This window comes from Osmerus eperlanus, chromosome 3 (assembly GCF_963692335.1).
Source record: "Osmerus eperlanus chromosome 3, fOsmEpe2.1, whole genome shotgun sequence".
NCBI classification, from domain to species: Eukaryota; Metazoa; Chordata; class Actinopteri; order Osmeriformes; family Osmeridae; genus Osmerus; species Osmerus eperlanus.
The window spans coordinates 2,009,458-2,030,013 of record NC_085020.1 but is presented as its reverse complement, the minus strand read 5'-3'; the positions used below and the strand labels follow the sequence as shown (position 1 = coordinate 2,030,013).

General features: G+C 43.9%; 1 protein-coding gene across 1 annotated transcript in view; it reads left to right on the top strand.

The window, feature by feature from the left end:
- LOC134017087 (nck-associated protein 5-like) overlaps window positions 1–20,556 on the top strand; it is a 38,059-nt gene that overhangs the window by 15,103 nt on the left and 2,400 nt on the right. The window contains exons 6-13 of the mRNA XM_062456392.1: window positions 896–934; window positions 1,348–1,467; window positions 9,304–9,477; window positions 9,830–12,717; window positions 13,224–13,341; window positions 14,042–14,123; window positions 17,471–17,878; window positions 18,623–18,718. Coding sequence (XP_062312376.1) covers window positions 896–934; window positions 1,348–1,467; window positions 9,304–9,477; window positions 9,830–12,717; window positions 13,224–13,341; window positions 14,042–14,123; window positions 17,471–17,878; window positions 18,623–18,718 — 3,925 coding nt within the window. The remainder of the gene's footprint in view (window positions 1–895; window positions 935–1,347; window positions 1,468–9,303; window positions 9,478–9,829; window positions 12,718–13,223; window positions 13,342–14,041; window positions 14,124–17,470; window positions 17,879–18,622; window positions 18,719–20,556) is intronic.

The following is a 20,556-nucleotide window of genomic DNA, read 5'->3' as shown; positions in this document are numbered from 1 at the left end:
CTCAAGTGCCTCTCTCTCCTCTCGTTCTCATCAACAGCCAGCCACGCATTGTGAGATGGATGAAAGCCTTAGCTCACCACACACAGTTGAGGGACAAGATGAAGAACAAGTCATTCTGAGCTGCTCTTGCCCAAGTGCAGCGTTGTGTCCGGCCTACTACAGACTTTAATTCCAGACAGTACACCCAGTACTTAAGAACATCAGATCAGTTGATCAAAGTCGGTTGCAGTCATTACAGTTAAACCATGTGATTCTGGGGACCTGTAGACTGTGTGATGTAACTCTTGGCTGGTTCAGCTGAAACCCCTCCAAGCAGATTAGTAGGGATGTGATTCCTCAAGTTCGTCAGCCTGAATTTACCCTCAGCCAAACCATGCTGTAGCTATGCATTGGCGTAGCTCAGTGGTTACAGCATTTGACAGCAAATTAAGAGGGCACAGGTTCAAATCTCCCCCTGTATGTTGCTTTGGATAAAAATAACTTCTAAATGAATACAGTATTATTATAATTGACCCATAATATAGCAGCGCCATATATATATATCACTATATTACAATCCTGATATTTTGCTCTACCACCTCAAGTAGGATTATTGAAATCTAGCTTTGCTTTCTTCTGTAAACTGTAACAAGTAAGCATGGAAATACAATATACTGTATTGACTTCTGGCCTGAGAAGTGTTCTCTGTGTTAATCTCTCTCTCTCTCTCTCCCCCTCTCTCTCTCTCTCTCTCTCTCTCTCTCTCTCTCTCTCTCTCTCTCTCTCTCTCTCTCTCTCTCACTCTCTGTCTCATCTTGTCTCTCTCGTTCTCTATCTTTTTATCATTGTCTCTCATCCGACTCTCTGTTTTCCTTTTTTATTCCTCTCCCTCCCTCCCTCCCTCCCTCCTCCCAAGGTGGCTAATCAGGTGGTCCAAGCACTCCTAACTCAAAAGGTTTGTGTTGTTTGATTGAAGCATCATTAGCTGATACAATCATGTCTGAAAGAGGCCATCAGTGATGTGATGACCTGCTGTCAGAATGATGAATAGCCGTGTCCTCATCATGTGTGAAGAAGCTATGAGATGATCATGTCTGTGAGGACCCATCTGCAATCACCAATCACCACTCTTTTTTTATGAATATTGAAATGCTGACCATGTGTTTGATGGTTAAAAATGCCAATCATCCATCTGCACACAATGCATTATGCTTTTAGGAATAATATGTTTTTATAAAAGGCCGTTGATTGGAGCTGTGATCTGTCTTCCTGCGTTATTATCTCCTGGCCAATAGAAGGCTGTTATTTTATTCAGTGACGGATATGATGTTGAGTTTGTAATTGCGTGTGTTTGCTGTTGGCTGGCAGGACCTGAGGGAGGAGTGTGTGAAGCTGCGGACGCGGGTGTTTGACCTGGAGCAGCAGAACCGAATACTCAACGTGCTCTTCCAGCAGCGCCTCAAAACGTCCTCCAGTCCTGTCGCACAGGTAGGCTGACACAGACCTGTCACCTAACTCCAGGTAGGCTAGCCCAGACCTGTCACCTGTCTCCAGGTAGGCTAGCCCAGACCTGTCACCTGTCTCCAGGTAGACTAGCCCAGACCTGTCACCTGTCTCCAGGTAGACTAGCCCAGACCTATCACCTGTCTCCAGGTAGGCTAGCCCAGACCTGTCACCTGTCTCCAGGTAGGCTATCCCAGACCTGTCACCTGTCTCCAGGTAGGCTAGCCCAGACCTGTCACCTGTCTCCAGGTAGACTAGCCCAGACATGTCACCTGTCTCCAGGTAGGCTATCCCAGACCTGTCACCTGTCTCCAGGTAGGCTAGCCCAGATCTGTCACCTGTCTCCAGGTAGGCTAGCCCAGAACAGCAGACCTGTCACCTGTCTCCAGGTAGACTAGCCCAGAACAGCAGACCTGTCACCTGTCTCCAGGTAGACTAGCCCAGACCTGTCACCTGTCTCCAGGTAGACTAGCCCAGACCTGTCACCTGTCTCCAGGTAGGCTTAATGGCTCGAGTTTAATGTTAACAGGTAATTAGTTAAGACTAATTACATAATTGAATGAAGTCTATAAGGCATACAGTAGGAGACTATTCTTTATTGTGCTTTATGAGGGCGAAAATGGCATTTAGCTATCAGACTAATCGTGATATGACTGCTTTTAATGGAAATTTACTTTGAGAAAAATATTATGAATTAACATAGCGACTAATAGTCTGCTAATTATCTCATTTGTCATTTCTTATGGCCCCATTTCCAACAGTCAAAGCCATAAAGTTCGTACACTGTCAGTCCCCTTCCATGGTTCTCAGAGACTGTCAAAACAAATCCATGGGTAGATTGTGATTTCTTTTTAAAGTGCACTAGGAAGATCATTTTATATATTTTATATTTATGTATATTTTATGTCCCTGACTAGCGGAGCCGCCAAACCCAGCAGCATTTATTAATCCTCATCGTTTGGTTGAGGAGTTATTATCCAAGAGCAAAGCTTTTGTCTTTCCACCAAAAACAAAAAATGCTCATCCACACACACGTTTAATATTAGATTACTATTAGTCAGCCCCAACTATCAAAAAATGTGTAGGGACATTGAGGGTACATAGAGTAGAGTTATTAAATGACATTACGAGAGTATAACACATCTTAAAAATTATTTTTTACAAAGGTTCGCGATGCATGAATCCCCCACTAGTTCATTAAGGCTACGGTGGGCGTTGGCAGGTTTTTCCCTCATGGCCAACCTTTTCTGTAAAGGTCAAGTCCAGAGACTAGCTGAGGGAGCATCTGTGGTTATTACTGTGAAAGATCAGCATCTGCAGGGATTTGAAGTTATAATGGAACTGACAAACCGATTCTTCTGTTACCATAGTAAGAGTAAAGTAGTAGAAAGTCACAAAGGTTAGAGAATAGAGTATTATGTTTCTATTGTCTTAGTGTTTGTTTTATCCTGAGGAAGAATAAATTCACTATCCCTCTTCAATCATACATGATCACTATGCCAGTCTTCATGGTTTCCCATTTGACTGAAAAAGGCCTTTGGTGTTTTGTACAATCACCATGTTACACAGTACACAGGGGCCTCTGTTTGGGCTTGAACATGTGAGTCTGGATAACAATGAATGGATATAATTACAGTGTACTTATGCAGAGGATGCTGGCCATAAAGTATTTATCTGCCAAATGAAAAGACTGCAACCTCAAGCGAGATTTCAGGCTCCTAAGCAATTAAATCCAGAGATGCCCTTCTTGGCATCGTGTGTGTTTGTGATAAGCCAAAGTGATGCTGGTAGCATTGGAAATGAAGAAGCATTAGCGTGTCAAGCACTGGAGAAGAACCGAGTGTCGTCCAGAACATTAGTGCAATGCACCATTTGGATTAGTGTTGTCATTACTTAATGATCAATAATTGCTATCTTTAATGACACAAAGCTAAGTCAAAATCTAACGTTTGATATATATATTATAATTTTTTACATGAAATGGTGTATTCTCACTTCTGTCCTGTTGGTGGGTGCTGGTCTGGCACAGTTGTTCATTGTCTTTGAGAGAGTTTATTCTATCCATAAAAGAAGATGACTTTTTGAAGATCTTTATTGTTGTTGTTATACTTTTCTGCCAGTTAGGCAAAAATAAATTATGTGTCACTATGTCGTGCCACCTCAGTTAGCAACACAGTAGTGCTTCAGCTGTAAGAACCTCACGGAAGGCTGAGGAGGGACGTGCGAGTCACTGTAGCCGACTGAGACGTTAGCATATTATTTAGCCTGGAGCTGTTTTGATTCAACACAGCAGACAGATATGGATATGTGACAGGGGCCGAACATGATGATGTGGCAGATATCGCTCAGCGTCGTTCCCTAGATACACTTGCGGGAGAGACGCGGGTCTCTCGCAGAGTGACTGGCAAGCCTCCTTCTCTGGGTATATCAAGACTAGCTTGAGTTGTGTGTTAGGTGTAAGAGCTATTTAATATACCTGTGATGGGCACTTTTGGGGTTTCAATTTGAAATATTAATGTGAATAGGAGATTTTTACGTAAATAACAATAAATGTATCGTTTCTGAGGCCAGCAGGGAGTGTTCCATTTTTGTTTGCAATAAACGTGTGGTCAGGGCTAGCTGGTTTGAGACCCAGTTTGAAGGCAAAATAAAACAGTTTGAAGTCGATTGAAAAGTTAAAAGCAAAAAGAGAAAGAGGCAGGAAAAAAAGGTGACACAAACAGAATCCTTCTTTATTCAAGTCATCAATCATGTCTCCTTTCCCAAAGAGTGTCCCACAAATCAAAAGTCCCTCATATCAAAAGTCCCTAACAAACACATATACAATATGTTTCATCCAAAACGCACCTGCTCATATGGCTGGCCATGATGACTCTTCTGCTCGAGCCTCACTTCAATACCAAATGCTCCTGGCCGTGCCTGGATAATGAACGTGGTATTGCAGCCTGAGACCTAGTGGAGAAGGTGTTTATCAAGACGAGCCTGCTCGGAGTGCATAACTGCTGGAGACTGCTTCTCAGACTCCATGTCCTGGACTCCATTAAGGCTCATGAGATTTCTCTTCTGCCAGCTGCAGAGAGCCCTCTGAACTGAAACACAGGTCACCTTATTACTCCCATCACTGGCGGTGAAGCCCTCGGGGGGGGGGGAGGAGGGGGGGGTGGAGGAGCCGGGGGGGGAGCAGATGCTAGCCACCGGGTGGACTGACGAGAGGCCAGATGGAGCTTCTTTCAAAATTGCGAGGCAACATGGAGCCAATGATGTATGAATTATTGAAATCGAGTTTTTGTTTTTCAACTCGGGGGAGAGGCTGCGGCTTCTGAGCGTCGAGGTTCCGCTCAAGAACGGTGCATACTAGACTTTGATTCTCGGAGGTTGTTAGTGAAGCAAGGTGCATCTCGCGTCATACAGCCTCCTCTAGCTTGGTGTGTGCAGCATGACGCCGCGCTCAAAACTAAAATAATAGGACCTTTAAATGGTTGGTCTTTTCAAGTGAAAGACCTACATAGAATCTAGTCCATACTTTCATGTTCCTCATAAATATTTAATACCTGGCTACACAAGACATTTCACATCAGTACTTTACCAGCATATATCAGACATGTAACCTGTAGCACAGATTTTACCTAAATATAAAGTGCATTACAAATAAAAAATAATTATGTAATCAGTAAAAAACACTCAAGTTAAAAAGTAAAAAGAGTTAAAAATCTCAAAAAGACAATATTTGTCAACATAGTATGCAGGGTCTGTGTAAGAACTGTGTACCCCCAATAAAAAGTTTGATGAGGAGGGGGGGTTGGAGGGGCTGGGGGGTGTATGAGAACAAGTAAGAATATCATCTTGACCAGCATGGAAGTGAGCATGTGCAGGCAGCGAGTGCCCAGCCAGGTTCCAGCTTGATCTGCTGGCTTCCCAGACCAGCAGGCCCTGGCACTCCCCTCATCTCTGCCTGGTGCAAAAATAGAAAAATGAACAGCATCGCAGCCTAATTACAGCCCGGGCGAGCGACAGCACAGAGCTACAGAGGGAGAGAGAGAGGGAAAAATAGAGGCAGGGAAAGAGAGATGGAGAGAGGGAGGAGGATAGAGGGAGAGGGAGGGAGAGAGAGGAAGAGAGACAGAGAGAGAGGGATAAAGAGAGAGGGAGGGATAGAGATGGAGAGAGAGATGGATAAAGAGGGAGGGAGGGGGATAGAGGGAGAGGGAGGAAGAGAGACAGAGAGAGAGATGGATAAAGAGGGAGGGAGGGGGACAGAGGGAGAGGGAGGAAGAGAGACAGAGAGAGAGATGGATAAAGAGGGAGGGAGGGGGATAGAGGGAGAGGGAGGGAGAGAGGGAGAGGGAGGGAGAGAGAGACAAAGACAGAGAGGGATAAAGAGAGAGGGAGGGAGGGGGAGAGCGATGGAGAGAGGGAGGGATAAAGGAGGAGAGTAGATGAGAGAGGGTAGGAGCTGAGTGTTGGAGGGTGCAGGTGAAGGGTGCAAAGGGAGTATGGATGAACACATGGCTGGGCACCACGGCACCACGGCACCACAGCCTCGGGGGACACAGAGGTAAATGACAGCGGAGAGAGTCATTAGACCCACCAGAGAGGACAAAACAGGAATGGAGGACACCGTAGGAAGGTCAGCTTCATAGGATGACGAGAAACATTTTTAGATTCATCATGGTGGATAAATCATGGTGTCTTACTGTAACATGTACTCTATTTGAAACACTTTGGTGATAATGACGTTTTTTTTATTGAACATAGTAGAGTTCAATAATCAAATGATGATATGCAGTACATACCCGTCGATTATGTCATAATACTGGCCAATTAGAGATTGTCAATCATACATGTTCCAAGAATGGAAGATGTAACCTCTGTTCCTTCAGAGAGTTTCACAATATTCATATAGGAGAATCTATTATTTCACATAGGTTATAATAGGTTTCTTATAATACATTCTTCATAAAAGATTTCTTTGCTCCACAAAACTTCAACTCTACATCAGATAATGATTGCAGTGGGTTGAACACAGTATTTATATGCAACAAAGATTCCTCCGCTACAAGATTCTAACATACAGAAAGTTTCTCATTTTTTCACCCTGTGCTTAGACCATCCACACAGTTTTTGTTGCTTTTCACTTTATCGATGGGCACAAAACACACAAGGCACCAGCATGGATATATGTTTCTGTTTTGTCCTCAAAGACTGAGTTCATGGTCAAGAAGGACCTGTGCTTTTCTATCAGTCTGACACCAGACTGCAAACCTTTAAACACAGACTAGTCCACATCTTCTTTATTAGACTGACATCTCTTCTATCTACTGTCTGTGCTGCTGTTTGACCCTGGTGATATAAAAGGTTATTTGTACTGTAACCTGTTCTGCGCTTGCACAGTGGAACTTTATTCATTACATAAGGTACAAAATAAAAGCAAGGTCTGGGTTCGGGTAAAGGGCACATGCTAAGTATTAAAGTGCTGTAAAGAATAAAAGCAGTTCTATATTGATTTTAGTCTTATGACGAATGCAATTATTTTAATGGATCAGACCTGTGCTGTGTTTTTCTCAGGGTTTGCCTCCTCCAAATGTTATGAGAGCATGAAAGCAATGAAGACTTTCTACTTTATAAATGAGTTGATTGTGAATCCTGCTCAAAGGAATCCGATGGCATTGCAACACATTTAATATGTCTCCCCACTCCAAATTCCACTTAAAGAAGTTGAGATTTGGGCAGAGGAGAGAAAAAAAAAGCGTTCTCCACTTGCACTGACGTCGCCCTTGACTTACAGTGTCTTTCCAAAATAATGTTTTGTTAAGACTATCAGTTGTACATAATCTCATTGAAACTCTTCAACTTCCTAACTGTAATTAGTTCCCAGATTAATCCACTGAAACAAGCTTTGGTTCAGCAGTCTTCCGCAGTGCATGTGAAATGAAGAATGGAGCTGATCATCACATACTAGGTGAATATCAATGAATGGACCAAATTACTGAGGTCCCCAGATCCCTGATGCAATTATTGTCTATTCACATTAATTATTGCTAACAGATGACACTAATGACTTTGAGAGAAAAGCTGGCAATGGCTCCTCTATAGCAGAGATCAATGCTATTTAGGAAAAGGTTCATAGCACACCTATCTTAAATGGGCACAGGACAGGATGCATACAGCATTTAAGCATGCTGGCGCAACACCGTCCACTCATTTGACAATCCCCACTATAGAATTGGTTGTGAATTGTCTTTCAGATAAACTCTATAGTACCAAAGATTCAGCCTGAAACGAGTGCTGCTTTTTAGACTACTCTGTTCCCCGGTGAGAGCTACAATTACTAATTCCACCTCTGCCATTCGGTTAGTGGTGTCTCTTTGCTGGAAATTGCCACACTAACAATCCTTCTAAGAGGCTGTGCAGACACGGTCTCCATGGCAGTGATACTGAGATGATGCTGAGAGACACAGCATAGCAGCATAGTTAGATCGACTCTCACAGGAGCAAAACTCCCTGGCTTCGTTCACTTACAGGAATTCCAATTGCAACAGCATGATTCACATTCCCTGAAAGGTTAGATAAAGAAGCCTTCTTTATGGAAGCCAAGGTCTTGTGCTTCCAGCCAGAGAGACAGAGGAGGAACGGACCTGAATCCCACAGTCCACAGTGGGAATACTTATCACATTTATAACGCTCAAACTTGGGAAATATCAGTGACTTCCTGAAACACAAAGAGGCAAATTACTCAGTGGGTTGCACATCTTTTGACTGCGAAGATTGTGAGAAGATTTAAAACCCAAAAAATTCAGCTGACCTTGTAGATAATAATACGTAATAATAAGATACTCAGGCTTATCTGTCTCCACAGAGAAAAGTGAATAACCACATTAAAGAGTGAGGTTCCTCTAGCCAGTGGAGCAGAAAATGTCATTCCTTTCCTCAATTATCCTTTGGATGGAAAGAGACAGCGATGTATTCAGCATATTGATTATTTGTGCGCTGTGACAAATACAAATAGACCACCATAGGGAACTATCTCCACTTGTGTTCTGTGTTTTCCAGTAAAGAGAAAAGTGTCTATTGAATGAAATGGAAGACCTTTTGTGAGTGAAAACACAAAGATTGCCTTGTGAAAGAAGAGATAGCTACATTCATTGGGGCATAGTTTTAGTGGAGTTCCTCTTCATGGAGATTTTCCACCTGCTACTTTTTTTGCGTAACGTAATTGTTACATACATATACTGTCTGTATGTTGTATGTACACATATATATATTGTATCCTTGTTGAACTGGAGATTATCTGCCTTGAAAAACAGGTCGACAAACCGTATGTGACACAAGTGTTCTTTCTGGGCATCGATTTCTCCCACCTAGGGGAGTCAGAGCAGGTCCTGTTAGACAGCAGGCAGGAGTCAGAGCAGGTCCTGTTAGACAGCAGGCAGGAGTGGGCCTCTTACTTGAGTTTTGCTTCACCCTGTGAGTATCACCATTCTGTAGGTCCTGCGAGTGGACTTAGATTTTCAGTCCTGCTTCTTCTATGTTTAGCGTCTGTTGTCTGGAAACCCAGGTGTTAGTCCACAAGACCAATGCCGCCGTGTGACAATGATCCTAAATTTACAACTCGTCCTTTATTTCTCTCCCTCATCTCCACGTGCGCCTCCTCAACCAATGAAAGTAAATAACATCTAACATATGATGCTTTATTGATCAACAACAAAAATCAGCACAGTTACATTAGCTTGTTGCTGGAGACTGATAATCCTAGTGACATCATTCAGCACGGTTACAACAGCTTGTTCCTCAAGACTAATCCCAGTGATGGTGTGCTTCCAGGAGGCCCAGAGGAATGGGAAAGCAGGAACTCCCTCCGGAAGATGGCCCAGCCTGCTGAGCCTCACCTGCCCTCGCAGCAGCTGCAGCAGCAGTGAGGTCTCTCTGTCCAGCGCAGGGAGCGAATACTCCAGCGGCTCACACACCTGGACCGACGGGCGGGGCTCCTCCAAGCAGGTATCATACTAATGACAACGGGAATAATATGTTTTATTTGTAATGCGCCTTTCTTGCGCTCAAAGAGCCGCATTATAACATTATAATCACGGTCTTACAACATAATGTACAATAACAGTCAATTAACAATTAAAAATCGTAAAAGGACGTGGGGACACAAAGATATGTTTTAAGCAGTTTCTTAGCAATAAGCAGTATGTCTTCCTGATATCCTTATTAAACACGCTGTGTAAGGCATGTGCAGTCATGCAACACCTAATGTCATGTTACTCATTTTAGTTCAGAGGCTCTCTCTCTTTCTTCACACACACAAAAACACTGCATTTATGGCTTTTGCTCTTGCTTTCGACAGTGTGCCCTAAGTCGGGAGAAGAGGATGAGTGCCGGTTCTGTGTCCAGCAACCACTCCACCGTCCCGTCAGAGCAGCCGGATCTAGGATGGAAGGAGGGCCACATTCTCAAGGGCCTGAAGAGGCTGCAGATGCGCAGCCCCAAGGAGGCTTCCTTCCTGGTCCCCACGTCCCATTATAAAGACTGCATGACCTCCAACGAGGGAATATACTCTTTGGGGGTTAAATGTGGGCCACAGGGGATGGTTCCTAAACTGGCGGTGACGAAGGCGAAGACCTTCAAGCCAGGAGCAGAAGTCCCCGCCTTACCCTCAGACTCGGACGACGCAGACGATGACCCACCTCAGTCTGGTGACACATCGTCGAAAGAGAGTCCTTCACCAGAGGACGCTGGTGAATCCGGATCAGGAGCATCGTACGGCAAAGCCCGCTCCCCGGACGGCTCATCCTCAGAGGAGCCGGTGAAACTCACAGGGAGCTCCGGAAACTTCCTGTCGACTGTCACAGAGAACGTCTTCCCCGAGGACCCCACTCTCATACCTGCCGTCAGCCTAACCGAGAGCTCCGCCCACTCCTGCAAACCACATAACTCAGATCAGGGAGAAACTAGCGAGCGACCTGTCTTTAAAAAGTGGAAGGAGAAAGACGGAGGCCAAAGCAGGTCTGGTGAACGCAAGTCTAGGCTTGATCTCGTCAAGCAGCAGCAAAGCAGAGTTGCGGACAAACAAGCCGGGGCTAGAGACATGAGTCTGCCGATTCAGCACACTGCGGCTCAGGTTTTGAGCTGGGCCAGTGAGGCCAGACAGCGCAGCGCCTCGATGGACATGCCTCACTACAGGGAGAAGGCCAACCATGTTCCAGCCGACACGAAGGACTATACCATCTTGGAGTCCCCTCAAAGGAAACCCAAGCCCCAGGCTTGTGATTCGGCAAGGAAGGCCTTCATTCTCAGGAGCAAGAGTGCAGATGGAGGCCCGGAACAGCCCAAGCAGCTGCACTCGCCCCTTCATCAAAAGCTGATTAAGGTTCACCACAGGCCCAAAGGCCGCTCAAACCCTCTTGTACACAACATTCCTAGTGCAAAGTCCAATTTCACCAAGGTCCAAAGCAGCTCTAAGGTATCTCAACAGATGGCCGAGAAAATTGGGAATACCGCTGGGCCAGCCATCTTGGGCTGTGTGGAGACTGCAGGACAAGGATCCCTTTCAGCGGTGAAACAATCAAAAACATTCAAGGATCCAGGTTTTACTGATGGCCCCAAGAGCCCTTCCAAGGCACTTCAGCCTGCCTCCAAACTACCCTCGAGAAATGACTCTGCTCCAAAAGGCCCTACCTCAAACAATTTACCTAACTCTCCTCTCAAACAGAGATGCCAAGACCAGCCCTCCACCACTCCCCATCCCGGCCTCAGATCCCCCTCCCCTCCCCTGCCACCCGGCCGAACTACGTCCTTACTAGTCAGATCAGGATACGACTCTTTACCTCAAGCACACAAGCCTGCAGTTCAAACCGCAAACGGTGCGAAAGCAGCTACTAACGGCAACAAACCTCAAGCAGTCCAGCAATCACCCGTTAAACACATGCAAACCCAAGTCCCCATCAAAACTCAGGACGCTCGCCACAAGGCCCCAAAAATGGGCGCTTCTCCTAAACGTGTTCCTTCAAAGGTTCACCATACGTTACAAGAATCCAACGAAGCCGACTCCACCCAGTTATCCAACAACAGGTTGACTTCACACGAGGAAAACTATGTTCAAAACGTGGTGATTTGTCAGCAGGGAATGGGTGATCAGCAGGCTCCTGAAGTCTCACCCCAGGGTTCCTCTGTCTGCCTTGGGATCATAAATAACCCTCACCTCTCCATCTCCAGGGCCGTGAAGACAGCCCTTCCTGTTGGTGGCAAAGCTCCAGAAACGTCTCCGATGCAAGCCAACACCTTCCTCGTCCTGGGGAGGCGTGACCAAAACGAAAGCAACAGTGCGCGTCGTTCAAAAGCGGTGCAGGCATTCAACCTCAAAGCACACTCCTGTCAGATGCTGCCCGGCGTGAACGCGGCCGTAGCCAAGGCTAAAGCCGAGCGGAAGATCGAGACGCGTTGCAGCTCGCTGGACTCTGAGCCTCCTGTAGCTCCGCCCGCGGTCGAGACCGGGACCATGCTGGATTGGGGGTTTGACGAGGAGGGCTGGCTTTTCAAGAGGTCCGTGTCAGTGTCCACCAGACCGCCTCTCAAACCGGTCATGGGCATGAATGGAGCCAAAGCTCGAAGCCAGAGCTTTGGAGCGCGCTACATGGACCGACCGAATGTTAGCAGGTCCAGAAAGGTCCGCACCCAGATTAAGACTCACTCAGGAAGCTCGTTGAACTCTCTCGGCGATGTGTTCCAAGGAAGCATGAGCTGCTCCAATAGCTACCATTGTCCAATGAACAGATCGCTGTTGAACAATTTTTTGATCGAAGAGGGCTTACCAATTCCTTCTCATTTGGGAGCTTCCAATGATAGGTTTAGTTTGAAACACCAGAGAGAACAAGCCAACCGGGTTCAGATTGAACAGCAACTGTCCAGCGCCTTTGGAGAACCTGTTCCTGGAGAATTCGAGAGACAAACCACCATCACCACGATCGAGGAGAAGGTGATGCTGGGAATAGAGAAGAACTTGCAGAAGTCACAAGAGCAGGACAGAACAAATGAAACGAAGCCGAAATCTGGGTTGTCGTTGGCCAACTGGTTCGGCTTCCGGAAGAGCAAGCTTCCTGCTCCGAGTGGTAAAAAGGGAGATCTTTCTAAGGTGAAAGAGGAGAAGAAGGAACACAAGATCGGATCTCTTTTGGGTGGAAAGCAGGCAAAGACAGACAAGAAGAAAGAGAGGAGAAAAAGCGATGGAAAAGAAAGGTAAGACTTCTTTAATATTTTGGGGGGCATTTTCATGCTTTATTAGATAGTTTTTAAGTGAAGTGTGACAGGAAAGGCAGGGAGAGAGAGAGAGGGGGGAAGACATGCAGCAAAGGGCCCGGTCCGGATTCGAACCCAGGCCGTTGCAGTAAGTCCTCAGCCTACACGGTACGCACTTTTATGAGTCCTGTCACTCTCGTTTTATTAGGCGATGTCCTGCGCATCATTTAATTCTCTAGTTTGAGTCACACTTCACTTCTGTCTTGACCTGGTCAAACAGTTTGTTCGCCGTCAGCCACGGAGTGATTGACCACCCCAGATAACCCAGGCCATTTATATGAAGAGCTCCCAGACATCACTCCTCTAAGACCTGAGACAGCTTTAAAGCATTGCACTGAGGGTGCAAGAGGAATTGTGTCATTTATCAGCTGGAACACCCAGGGCATGTTGAGTCAATATCGAATACTGAGATTATGGCAGGTGGATGAAGAGCATTTTTCTTTCAGCTCTGTGGGGAGACGAGAGTCCCATGATGCAGTGCGCCAGTGTCTGTCCATGCCAGTCCCCGGAGCCCCGATTCACGTTGAGACGGACGGACACACAGACATCTCTGGGGATGCAAAGGTAGAGCCAGTTAACGTGGAAGATCACATTATTATCATTATACATAAATCTTTTCTCATTATAATAAAAAAGTACAGTTTTGACCTTGGAAAAAAGCTGAAAATACCAAAGAAATGCTCATATCTGGCACATAGGATCATGTAATTTGTCATTTTGATTCTGTAATGAGGAGTGAAGTGTGGTGACCACATCACATTGGTCCGGATTGAGAGAAGAATGAATGAAAGATGATTCTTGAAGAAATAATTTCCGGTTTCTGGATACTTATCAAAGTTATTGTAATAAACATAGGCTAAACAAACATTAAACGGCCGTTGTTGTGATGTTCTTGAGAATGAGATACCATTTGATCTGCTGCATCACCAGACTAGTCTAGACGGCTGAAAGTTCAAAGAAATAATCTTTAATCGTCCTGAATCAAAATGAAGACTTACTCAATATTTAATTATCTGCTTGAACATTGGTCTGTACTGTTGACTGGTACACACACCCATGTCCCCTTGGCAGTAAAACATACTGTAAACAAGTTTAAGTCAATAATTCAGTCATCTGTCCACGCTCATGATACTTTTGATGTTTCACATTTACGCCACAGAGCCAAGCACCTGCTGCCCACGCTCGCCCCCAAACCCACTAATCCCATGAGTCCACACCAGCAAGGTACGAGGTCATGATTGTTTCTTTTCTCCTCTTCCAACAGATGAAGAAGCAGAAGGTTAATCTCAGACCCGAGGATGAACATGGAGCTGCTTTGAAAACCCCAAGCCAGGATCCGGTCATAAGTAAGACATTCAAAACATCCTTTAAATGTTTGAACTTAGAAACTTTCTTTGAAGCCACCAAATGACGACAGATGAAGGCCATCATGTATCTCTTCTCCCTGTCTTCTCTTTTTAATGGATGTCAGTTAGTCTTAAAACATGAATTATAGGGTGAGAGAGATGTAAAGTTTTCTCATACATTTGTAATAACTGTCAGTTTGCATCCACTGCGTTGGAAACATCCAATGCATAGGATGCCAGCAGGGCCTGCTGCCTGCTGTGTCATGTGACTTACAGTACAGACATGTCCATGTCACATTCTCTATAAATTATAAATAAAAATATTTTGAAGAAATAACAACAGTCATTGGGACTGTTGTGTGTATGCAATACTTCAGGTGCAAATGTCTAGTTTAGATTACATTTCAGACATTTCTGTTGGATATAAATTGTGGGTACTCTACTCACTCTGATGGCTAAGAAGAAATTTATTATGTTACTTCTGCTTAAGAGTTGTCAGAAGTGCCAAAAAGAAAATTCATAGTGTCTGTGTCTTTTAATCACCTCTGTGACATTTCAATAGGCTTCCAATTAAATGAATTTACGGACACATAAAAATCTTTGCTCTACAGCTGTGATCCCTGAACATTTCCAGCGCCCATTGCTTGTCCTTACAACCCAAAAGGGCTTTCTACATTGTTGCTGGTTTTCAGCAATAAAACATCATTCACTTGACTCGGCCATTTAGAGACGATGGCAAACTGGATTACTGTAGATAAATGGCTTGGGGTAGCATAAATTATTTAACACACAGGATTACAGTGACACTATATTTGTGTGTATAATATAACTTTCAGACAGTAGACTCTAAGGCAAACAAACAGACTAAGCCTGATCATCAACTATTTTATGTTTCCTTTAAATAGGGTTGTAGAGAACTGTACAAGGCACTATAATACAATTTCTGTTTATAAAAACATGTATTTGTCCATCTGTCTGTGTGCATAATTATGATTTACAACACTGCAACCAGCTGCACCGACCAGTGGGGTTAGAACACTGGCTGTACAGACCAGTGGGGTTAGAACACTGGCTATACAGACCTGTGGGGTTAGAACACTGGCTGTACAGACCTGTGGGGTTAGAACACTGGCTGTACAGACCTGTGGGGTTGGAACACTGGCTATACAGACTTGTGGGGTTAGAACACTGGCTGTACAGACCTGTGGGGTTAGAACACTGGCTGTACAGACCTGTGGGGTTAGAACACTGGCTGTACAGACCAGTGGGGTTAGAACACTGGCTGTACAGACCTGTGGGGTTAGAACACTGGCTGTACAGACCTGTGGGGTTAGAACACTGGCTGTACAGACCTGTGTGGTTAGAACACTGGCTGTACAGACCAGTGGGGTTAGAACACTGGCTGTTGACTGTTCCATGACTTCCACGTTGTCAGATGAGCTCTGGAGCATGTCTGTCTGTTTGTCAGCATTGAACTGTACAAGTGTTAGCGTGCCTCTCCTGGCAGTCTTCGATTCCTTTAGGCCCATTGATGTAGATCAGACAAAGCTGCCGTCCCCACAGCCAGGGCCAAGGCCTTGTCGAGGAGGATCGATGGCCAGCCTGGCTCGAGACATGTGGTCCTTGTTATACACCAGTTTAAGATCAGCCACTCGATAGCGCTGGTAATCTGCACCTTTCATTTGGCCCTTAGTGTTCCTTTTTGTAGGTGGCAGGAAATGAAATGGTCCATTCATTGTTATCTTACCTAAAAAAAAAAAGATTCTGTATGATGGGATTTTGTTTCTTCTACATTTTTATGTTTTAGCTTTTCGAAATTGACCATTGAATGTGTTCAGTTCACACAGTAGCAATTCATCTTTTTTAAACGAACAAAATCAAGACAACCAATTATCTATGAAACTGTCAGCAGTGCATCTGTTTTGAGGAACCCTTTCATCCAGACCATTGAAGAAGCCTGTGTTTTGTTTTCCGTTAATACAAGTATGACGATACTGTAAATATATAAATATATGAAGCACTTAACTGGAAAGGCTTGTTAAAATTGTGCGAGAAGAAATAATAACAAGGGAAAAGCTTTGATGGTTTAAATGACAACTCTGTCTTTGCTGTCTTGGTCTGTGCCAGTCCACCGGAGGGATAATAGCTGTTATGCGTCAACGTTTTTAGTTTTAGCTGTTGTTGCTAAGAACGAGAAAAAGGATGTTGGTAGATTAAATCCAAAATTCGACACTGTGTAATTTGATAACGAATCAGGAGCTGGGATTCCTGAGAGAGGATGTGTTTGTGAGAGTTATAGAAGTAAGCAGGACTGACAGGGATTGAAATGTCATGGATGCTGAAGGGTAGAGTTAGACTCCTATTGGGGGTGGAGGTAGCAATGGGGGATTAAGAGATGTGTAATTTAGTGTTGTGAGTCTGTATCTTCTTCTGGAGAACAACAATAGTTATGAGGTATTTTCAGGCATCAAGATTATAAATTACACTACAGTATACCCTGCATATTACCTATTCAGTAGTTGGATGTGAGGTTAATGTGAATTTAATTAATCTGTAATAGTTTTGCTTCTCACAACATAACCAATACAGGAAATAATTGCAATTTTTTAATTACTCACGCTGTCACAAAAGCACATTTTTAAAATAAACAACAGTAACGTTAAGTGTCTGATTCCAGCAGTCTGCGGAGAGCGTTCTCTTCTCTGGGATCGTGTTAATTAGCGAGGAATCATTACTCTGCCTCACAGTCACTTGTAATTGGATTGTACTGAACTGCTATCCATCTGCTTAGTGTTCATGGAGAACCTTGTCCTCGTCTGAACGAGGAAACCCGACCATCTGTTGCATTAATGCTATGAAACTCCCAGCTCAAGCCGGTTGGTGTCGTGGTGTCAACACTGGGGGCTGCTTTAAAAACCCCTCATGCGGCTGACGGTAATGACAATGTTGGAGGACTGACAGGAGACATGCGGGAAAGAGACAATCAAATCTCACCAGACAGAAAAAGTAAATTGGTAATGGTGCACTCTGATATTTCAGTTCATGTTGATGAGGCACGAAGTGCTATACTGTACATATTACAAGTGTCGCCGACATTTGTTCATTATTTGATTCATTTGTTTCGTTATCATTATTCATTGCCCATGAATAACAGATGGCATATTTTGTACATCCAGAAAAACAAAACATTTTTCACCAAGAATAATTTCAGTTGTAATATAGCATCTCATGTATTAGTAATGCACTTCAGTTTCTCTCTTGTTGCTGCCTCCTTCAGAAATAACAGTGTATAAACACACCATGTTATTTCCTTCCCTGTGTCTCCCACGGTTCCCCCTCCTCCCCAGACGCCATCATGTGTTCTCCTCGTGCCCCGAGCTCTGGCCGCGACATGCGAACGTTGGACAGCGGCATTGGCACCATCCCCCTCCCCGACTCCACCTCCTTCTTCTCTTCCATCCTGCACCTCCTTCCCAAGTCAGCATCCACCCCTGACCCGTCCCTCAGCCCTCCCAGTGCACCTGCCTCCTCCAGCGAGGAGATCTCTCCGTCCCCTTTACCCCGATGGAGACTGCCATCCAAGGACCACTTCCTGGGGATGCAAAACTCCATGTCCGACACATCTGTTACCCTCGTCCAATCAGTGCCTTATCCCATTGTGACCTTCCTCCAGCCTGTCCAATCCCTGTCTGAGCCTGTTGTGGCCTGTGCCAGTGAATGTGAAACCCAGAGCAAGCTGCCAAGGCTGGCCTCAGGTAAAAGCCAGTTACCAGAGCTGTAGAAAGAATATGTTAAATGCATTGAAAGATGAATTAGCATTGCACAGTATTTTATCCGTGGGATTCAATATTGAAGGCACGGTCTTTTGTATTCATGAGTCAAGCAGATAAGCTATACTCTTGTGCTCTGAGGAATTGAGGAATGGGTGCCAATATAAATACATCACAATACAAACGCACAATAGGTTGTATAGAAACAGACATTATTGGTAAAATAATTTGAATGATTGATTTGTCTGTGTTCAGAGCACGTTGTTACGACAATACACAGTTTCTTGGATAACAGAGGGGAGGGTCTTGTGCTAATAGTATGCTAACTGATTCCTCGGAAACTCCCAATTACTGACTGTCAAGAGGGCTGATGTGTTTCAGATAACAGGCAGTGTCACTATAACAGTGAAACAATTATAGTGTGATAATTTGAGAATCCCCAAAAAGGATGAATACACAGATATCCATATCCTATGAAGTTATTCTTGGATCACATACAAAAAAGCTGAACTGTGATGTATGAATATGAGATCCTACTGACACCTGTCTCCTGTTAAACGTTAATTACTGTACAGTATAACGTAGAATAGAACTGTCCTTCCCTGTGTCTTCTCGGCTGTTCTCTCATCTTCAGCGGTGAGGAGGACTGGAGCTTACAATACAGTATTTGCAAGGACAACTCCAGAAGATACAGCTGAACTGAGCTGATGTGTTTCCTTGTTTGTTTAGGTGGAGTGGAGCCAAAAAGAATGAGCCATATCAAAACAAAGACAAGGCCTACTCAGACCCAACTGCCAGAGAGGGCACAACCCCAGCTCGCCATCTGTAAGAACCAAGCTCTTCCCTAATGATTTTCAGAAACAATTCACGGGTCTCCACTGTTCACTGTGAACACAATAATCAGACATCTTACGTGCAAAATACAGTACTTACCCTAGCTTGTAGACGCACAAACAGGGCTGCACAATATGAGATCTTGTCAGACTACGTAACTTGTCCACTTTGTCAAGTGCCCTTTCTGCAGATGGATATAACTAAAACTACAATCATGGAAAACAAACAAGAGCTAGCCACTAGGTATTTGTCTGAGGCTGGTAGTTAATAAACCTACAATTTGCGATAGTATGATAAAACTATGAAGCTATTTCACACAATAACATGTTGCTGTCATATATTTGGTATACATGTCTTCACATACTGTACCAACTGTACTATTTGTTGTCAATTTTATGTTAATTTCTTGTAAAGTGTGTAATGGGTATATTTCTGATTCAAGCTCCAGACACCTGAAGGACAAAAAGAAAGTTGTTTCCTTTCTAACATCGTAATGATATTTTTTTCTTACAATTGGTCATTCTTTTATTGCTTTAGGGGTTCTGTAAGTCACCAGCCTTGTAACTAATATGTAAATATCAAATACGAAAATATGAAATTTGCCAAAAATCCATTAGCAGCTCATGCATAAAAGGCATTCTGAAGTGCATGAGTCATATGTGATAATTGAAGTGTCTGCTTTTTGCAAACAGATTCACTAATGAAACCGGATGTTTTAATGGATACGCACCAGGCTCAAGAGCTCTAGAATTTGTTTTGAATTTGAAAGTACGATTAAGCATATTAAATGCAAAAAAGATTACAATATTTTTAAAACTCCACATTACACAGTCCACATTGCATTGGGAATACCAATTCTACCAATTATAATGATAATTTACACAAATACCTTTTCTGTACTGCATCTTGACTCATAAACGCCAAACAACAAGGTGTCAGTGTTAATCTACCCCAATTGTGAATATCTATAAGTATTTGGAAATCTCTAAGGATAATTTAGTAGTAGATATAATACATCCATTCATATCCAGTGTGCCCTTGTGCTGTGTGTAGGGATAGAGTGGAACACAAGAAACATTTCTACTCTGTTGGAAGTAGAGCTCAATTATTCTCTGGTTGCACACTAATCAAAAATAAACTCCCTCTCCATGTTTAAAAAAAGAAAAAATTATTAGAACAAAAGTGAAATATGCCAAGTCATTAAACATTGTGCCCTGTAGAGATGACTATTATGGGTAAAAAAAACTGGGGCAGTCTCAGTTTTATGAGAGTATTGATTAAGCTCATCACAATGCAACCACACCACTCTACGCTATTTGTCCAGGACAGCTTCCAATATTCCCACTGGGTGTTCCCTGGAGGATTGGTAACAGACATAAGAACATTTTGATTGTAAATCACCTGAGAGCCTACCTGGGTGCTGAAGTAAGAGTCAGTTCGACAAGGACATCAACAAGCGAGATTGCCCCATTATGTTAAAACTGACTGCTTGTATTTTTTTTGCCAATATGACTCATGTCTGAGACATTTTACTACCACATTGTCTGCTAGCAAAAGAAGGTGTACAGTAAATGTTGGTCTGTGTTAGGAAATCCAACTCTAGTGTGTCGAGGGCTCATATCTCACATTATACATTATTGTGGCATAGGCAGGATACTGTTTTAAAGCTTGCATGTCACATATTATTGTTCTACGGCTAATTAACTGTAGCCTACTCTGTTATAATTCTACCTATTAGTTTGCTAACTTGGAGTTTTCTTTTTACACTACTTTTCTTGCAAGCATAGTTAGTGATAACTGTTTGTCAGTGTGCTGTGGTTAGGGTCACA